At 55.6% G+C, this 6,553-nt stretch overlaps 1 protein-coding gene across 1 annotated transcript; it reads left to right on the forward strand.

Moving 5' to 3' along the window:
- The first annotated feature begins 5,528 nt into the window (after window positions 1-5,528).
- LOC124668564 lies at window positions 5,529-6,080 on the forward strand. Its single transcript, XM_047205680.1, has one exon. It carries the CDS (start codon window positions 5,648-5,650, stop codon window positions 5,879-5,881), a length of 234 nt encoding a protein of 77 aa, XP_047061636.1. The 5' UTR covers window positions 5,529-5,647; the 3' UTR covers window positions 5,882-6,080.
- The last annotated feature ends 473 nt before the right edge of the window (window positions 6,081-6,553 follow it).

The raw sequence follows: 6,553 nt of genomic DNA on the forward strand, positions 1-6,553 counted from the left end.
GCCCTGGCTTTTCTCCGGTTTGTCATTCAGTTCCGCCGAGTCGTTGGCATGCTTCTCGGAGAGTTTTTTCCTCGCCTCAGATTCCTTTTTAGTGGATTCATGAATGAAGGTTTTGAGGAACTCGTTCTCCGCCTCAAGCACCTTGACTTTGGCGGAAAGCTCATCAAACGAGGAGTGCTTGGCAGATTCTTCTGAAGGAAGAAAAGTTGCACATATTATGCATCTTGAACTATGACAACACAAAAAGTGAAGACCCGGATCTCGTACCTTTAAGGTGGGTCTCAAGCAGCTGGATAGCCTTTTGGCTGTTTTCCGCGCTTTGGCGCAGCCCCTCAATCTCCGTGATCTGCTCTAGCACATGAATGCGCAGATCTTCGTGCAATTTCCGTGTGGTCTATGAAGCAGCAGGGAGTTAGCCGGATATTTAAAATCTTGGGGGCTAGCGAGGAATTCAGTTTGAGATATAAAAATTTTAAATTTCCGTCTAAAGTACATTACAGGAAAGCATCGGATAATACACGTTACACGGAACTATATCACCCAATGCTTGGGGGCTAGTATTACTGCCGCACTTCCTTGTGCTTGGCGAAAAATTCCTTCAAGTCGGTCCTCTAGCTCGGCGAGATAACCCACTTCCTCCTCCGGTTTTCCCCATACCTTGTTCAGCATGGCGGAAACTTCCGCGTGACGTTGTGCTAGAGTAAGTTTTTGGAGGGACGGAGTTGGTTGGAGGTTGACTCGGGGCGCGTTGGTAACTTGGAGGAGCTTAGCCTTTTGCTCTGTTCTTCTTCAGTGGGCTCCGCGAAAGCGGAGCTTGGTTGATCTGGCGGAGGAATTGGGGACGAGGTACCCTTGGCGGAGTCGCCATGAGGAACGGGATCTTCAGGAAGGTCATCAATGTCGATGATATCCTTTGGATCCGGCTTGGTGGCGGAGGAAGCCTTGGGCGGCACTTCAACCTCAGGAGTGATGGGAAATGAAGCCGGAGATGGCTTGGCTCTCTTCATGAGGACCTTTGGGGCCTTGGGAGGCTGGCTTCCGAGCTTCAGAAAAAACATAAGTATAAGAGCAAGCGTTAAACCAGAACTTGGATCTCGGAAGTGGACGTTTACCGGAAGGTTTGAAGAAATCTTGGATCGCAGGCTGCCCCTTGTTGCTAGTATTAATCGGCGAGAGGCGTTTCTTTTCCGCCTCCAATTTCCGGGTGGCCGCGATGCTTGGGCACTTCGCGGGCGCGTTTTGCATAGGGAGCTGGAAGGAGCCGGCTTCTTTCTCTTAGCGGGGCGGGAAGCCTCGGGAGCTTCCGCCTCCGATGCAGCTTCCGGATCTGCGTGGCCGGTGGATGGGACTCGGAGGAGAGTTCCGAGTTCATTTTCCTCAAGCGCCTCGAGCTAATACAAAGTTAACACTTAGATGAAAAAGTGTGAAGAAAAATAATAAACCAAAGTCAAGACGACGTACCGCGGTTCCGGATCCATTTGTATGGATATCTTTGTTGCATACGTGAACATGGAGTTCACGTGAGATCTTGAGGAGGACCCGGATCCTCTTGTCGATGGCGTCGGCGGAAAGATTGTCTTTGGTGGTGCGCATTGGATCGTCGCGCCCCGTGTATTCAAACATCAGGCGGTCCCTGTGTTGCAGCGGCTGGATCCGCTTGGTGAACCAGGAAAGGGTTAAGTCCTTCCCCGTCAGCCCCTCCTCCGTGAGCTTGCAGATCCGCCTAACGGCACGGGTCAGCTGAGGCGAGTCGGAGAAGTGAGAGCGATGCGTCCATGACGGAAGCTCGGTGGCGGGCGAGTTCTTAAAAACCGGAAGTTTCTTTTTGCTCGCGGGGTCGGAGACGTCCTTCGAGATAGAAGAAACCCCGGACCGGTACCTCGCGGATTCGTGGCGGTCGGTAGGGGGTAGACGCGGCCCGGGCGGAGCATAAAGGTGACGGATCCGCATGTAGCGAGTTCGGCGGATGCCGGATCCTCTCCTTCTTGACGAGAGAAAAAATATTGGAATAGAGAAATCTCAGGGGTTACCCGGAGATGGCCTTCGCGAGAGGGCGACGTGGTTGGCGATGGCGAGGACGCTGTTTGGAGATATGTTGTGGGGTTGGAGTCCATACGTCTTCAGAATCTCCAGGAAGAAGTCTGAAGGCGGAAATGAAAATCCGCGCTCTACCAGCGCCTTCGTCAGCACCATCTCATCATCTTTCGGAGCCGGAGCAAGTTCATTTGGAACTGACCTCCAGCTTCCGGGTTGCAGAAAGCCCTCCGACTTGAGGTTCTTGAGTTCCATCTCGGTGGTGGTACAGGGCCACCACTTTCCTTTAGCCTCAGAATCTCGCTTCCGAGCTTTTGATTTTTTCGTGGCCTCTTCCGCTCGGTGCTCCGTTTGACCCTCCCCGGAAGCTTTCTCCGGGTGAGCAGAGGTCCCCTCGGCCTCCTTGCCGGAATCCTTTGAAGGATCCAGCCGGACTGGAACGAAGGGAGGAGGGGCGGAGGAGATCGGGGTCGCCATGATCGGCTCCGAGGTCGGAGGCGGAGTCGTTGAAGACATCTGAGGAAAAAGAGTTTGGCGGAAATTTACTTTAGTCGGATCCCACATCGTCTTCCCCAAAGTTCACCCCTACCAACTACGGCACGAGAACGAAGCTCGAGAGCTCACCGTGATGGAGTCCGCGGTGGTTGGAGTCGCCGGCGACGAGGTTTCTGCGCGGTGGCTCGCTGAAGTTAAGAACTGGATGAACACCGTGCGGCGGCGAAGCGACTCCGGCGAAGTTCCGGCGAGATTCCGGCACGGCGGAGAGGAGCTCGTGGGCGGCGCTTGGCTGAGAGGTGAGAAGGGGGTGAATGAGGGTAAAGGGCTCGACGGCGGATATTTATAGGCTGAAGGGATAAGATTCGTGTTCCGCATCCTGTGGTCGGAACGCAAGCGTCGCACCGTTGGATGCGTGACACGTGTCCCAAACCCTAACGGTAAAAATGGCTAGAGATAAGTTACCGCGGAAATCGCGCGAAAATGGCGCCGGAATTGGCGGAACCGTTTGAGTCTTTTAAGATTCCGGGTAATTGCGTGAGGATAAGTTAGTTCTCATTCACGAGCAGGGAGTAACCCGGAAATGTTCTTTGGAATGTCGATGGATGAAGTCCCGCGGGATGGGAGCATTTTCCGACTAATAAGTTGGGGAAAGAAGAAAATGTGAAGTTGGAGCTCTTCAAGTTTCTCCGCGTTACCAACGTTTGCCGGAGATCATTATGGACCAGCAAGGCGGAAACTGCAGGTGAAACTCGGAGAACTATGGGGGCTACTGTTGTGGGTATACTTCATGGGTGTACCATCGACAGTGCCTAGATCCGGCAAGCCCGGGTGGCCCACAGATGGTGATGAGGCATGTGGCCCATCGGGCGGTCCAGTTGCTGTTGATCATAAAGGAAGAAGTCCAGCCCAGGATCAGTAGGCCGGATCCGTACCGATATTAGGAGTAACCCGGATCCATGGAGGCCCATGAGGGACCCGGATCCGGTACGACGTATATGGAAGGCGGATCCGTGACGTGCACGGCAAGATATTGTACCGTAGTTAGGCTATCAGTAATCCGGCTAGGACTCTCCATGTAAACCCTAGATCCGTGCGCCTTTATAAGCCGGATCCCGGGAGCCCTAGGGGCACAACCACAACTCATTGTAACAACGCGAAAGCGCCCAGATAATTCCAGACAAGCGGCGGTAGGCCCCGTCATCGTGCAGGTGTTCCGAAGCTGGGTAACTCGCGTACCACCGTCCCGTGTCCACTCCGCCCTATGGCCCCTACTTCTTCTCCCCCTCGTGAGGATCCCTCCTCCGAGGTACCGTCGATTAGGCAACGACACAGCGCATAATCGGAGAAATACCAAAACAAAAGAAAAAAATGCAAATTTAAATGAAATTTGATTAAACATATGCTCTATTTTGGGAAAATTTGTACATAGCCCTATTTTGGGCAAATAACTAACAAAAGAAGCCCCTATATGGGCTTTAAAATTTAAACTAAAAACCCTCTATTAGGGTTTGGTTGGCGGCGCGGTGGCCGCCGGTGCGCCGCCTAGCCCCTGTGGGCGTCGTCGGCGTCGTCGGTGTCGTGGACGACGTCCCCGGGCGGCGAGGCACTGTTGTGGCTCGACCGCGCCGGGGACTCCGGCCACGGAGACCACAGGGCCTCCTCCCAGACCGAGTGGGGGTCCGGAGCCACCCGAGGTAGCGGCGGCGCACGGAGCAGCGCCTCCTCCCTGAGGCGCTGCTCCCTCTCCTGCCAGGCGCGGCGTCTGGCCTTCTGGCGCCGCTCCTCCTCCGCGCGGCGCCGAGATTCCTGACGCCGCTGCTCCTCGCGCCGTTGTTCCTCCGCGCGGCGCGTGGCCTCCTCCCGCCGCGCCGCTTCCTCCTTCTCCCGTCACGCCTGGCGGGCCTGGGCGTAGAGCTCCCAGCCCTCAGCTTCCTCCACCGCCTGCCGGGCCACTTCCTCCATCTCGGAGGTGCGAATGGCCGCATGGAGGTGCGGCCATTTCGCGTCCTCCTCCGCCGCCGAGATGAGCAGCGCGGCGCGGAGGTCGGGGTCCTCCTCCGAGGACTCGGGCTTGGGCTCGAGCAGCGGCGGCGGCGGTTGCGGCAATGCCGCGCCGCCGCGGGCAGCCTCTCCGATGTGGAGGCCGCCTCGGTTTCCTCCGGATGGCCGCAACACCGCGGACGACGGCAGCTGCTGCTCGCCTCGTCGTCGTTGGCTCCGGAAGCGAACCGTTTCGGGGCCATGGCGGCGGTTTTGCTGCGGAGTGGAGTGGGGACTGGAGTGGAGGGCCAGATCCCCTCCAGTCCCCATTTAATAGCCTCCCGGGTCATCGACAGGTGGGCCCAAGGGAGACGAGGCGACCAGCGCCCGGACGCGAGCGGACGGCGCGTGCCTCCGCGGCCACGCAAACCTAGCCCAGATTTGGGCCGGGTTTGCGTCGTTCCGGACGCTGCGGCCGTCCGCTTTTGCGGGGCGTCCCCGCATTGGGCCGGGATTTTGTCCGGCTCGACCCATCCGGACGCACGGACGCGGGATGGGTCGGCCCGTTGGAGATGCCCTTAGAGCAGTATGCTGACTGTTGCGTGCCCAGATGCACCTTGCCGCAGACGGCACGTCGCCGGCCGAACCAAATTGGCCGACCGGCCGTTGCTTCACGCCGAGCGGCGCCGACCAAACATCGCCCATCCCCGACACGGCACCTCCAAGTGTCACCTCTCTGCCGGCCACATCCCGTTTCCTCCCCGTAAACAATAGCCAAACGTCTCATCGCCGACGCAGCATAGCAACCTATCCACTATCCTTTTAACCCTTTCGTTGGAGCGATCTTGACTAACCCGGCGGCGCGCGCGGCACTTCCGGGACCGTGTCGTGGGTGGTCGCACCACGCCACCTCGCCGTGCAAGTCGGAGTCGCCGTCCACCGTTGCCGCGTCCCTCGACTTCCTTTTTCCCTTTCCCCCCTTCTCTCCCAACTCCGGGTATATATACCCAGCACGAGCAGCGCCATGGAAAAGCCATCCATCCATCCCAGCAGCACGCCCACAGCCAGTTGACTGCCAGGCCAACGAAACGAGCAAATTCCTCGCCAGCCGCTGACACAGATCAAGGTCCTGGCCATGGACAAGATCCTTGCTTTCTCGATCATGAGCTCGTCGCCGGCAGAGATCTCGGGGGCCGGGTACACCACGCGCCTGTCCTGGCGGAGCGGCGGCGCGAAGAAGCACCAGCAGCAGCAGGAGGAAAAAGTCGAGCAGAGCTCGCCGCCGGAGAAGAAGCCTGTGGCGCGGGCGCCGCGGTTCGCGCCAGAGTTTGACGGCATCGACTGCTTCGAGTCCATCGTTCCCTTTTGAGTTTCTGATGACTTGCAAGCTCCTCGCTGGCGGCCTTCTTCAGAATTTTGGACTTCTTACTCTACTTTTTGTTGCTTAGCAACGAGCACAACTTGTAATCTGTACAGAGCTCCCTGATCCATCTTTACTGATTCGGATTTTATACAATTTTATACTAAATTCGAATTAACTAAAAGAGATGGGATGGATTATATGTTGATTTGTTTTCCTCAAGGAGAGAAGATGAATGATGCATTTTTTTGCGACTGAGATGAAATGAATGATCAAACTAACGTTTGGTATTATTATCCACTAATGCCAGATGGAGATTGTGTTTATGTTGCGCGCTGAGCCAGCATTATTGCTATGTCACACAAAAATCAGCTTCGCTTTTGTCAATTATGATCCCAACAATAATAGTTGCAAGGTTAGAAACGTGTGAATATTTGTATTACAATAACCTGAATACTCCTATCACATAGCCCCAGGAATTTAGACGAGGCATTCTTGCACCCGGGAGCATAAGCTCCCGGTTTTCGAAATGATATCTGAACGTAGTTCAAAATGTGTAAAAAATGAACAAAAAGCTGACGCGTATATCTCGATGTTATATGTGCTCGTAAAGTCGTTTCGCGGAAAACTGACATTTTTTGTGTCGTTTGCAAAAAAGATAAATTTTGTTGCTTAAAAGAG

Source organism: Lolium rigidum, chromosome 1 (genome assembly GCF_022539505.1).
Source record: "Lolium rigidum isolate FL_2022 chromosome 1, APGP_CSIRO_Lrig_0.1, whole genome shotgun sequence".
Classification (NCBI taxonomy): domain Eukaryota; kingdom Viridiplantae; phylum Streptophyta; class Magnoliopsida; order Poales; family Poaceae; genus Lolium; species Lolium rigidum.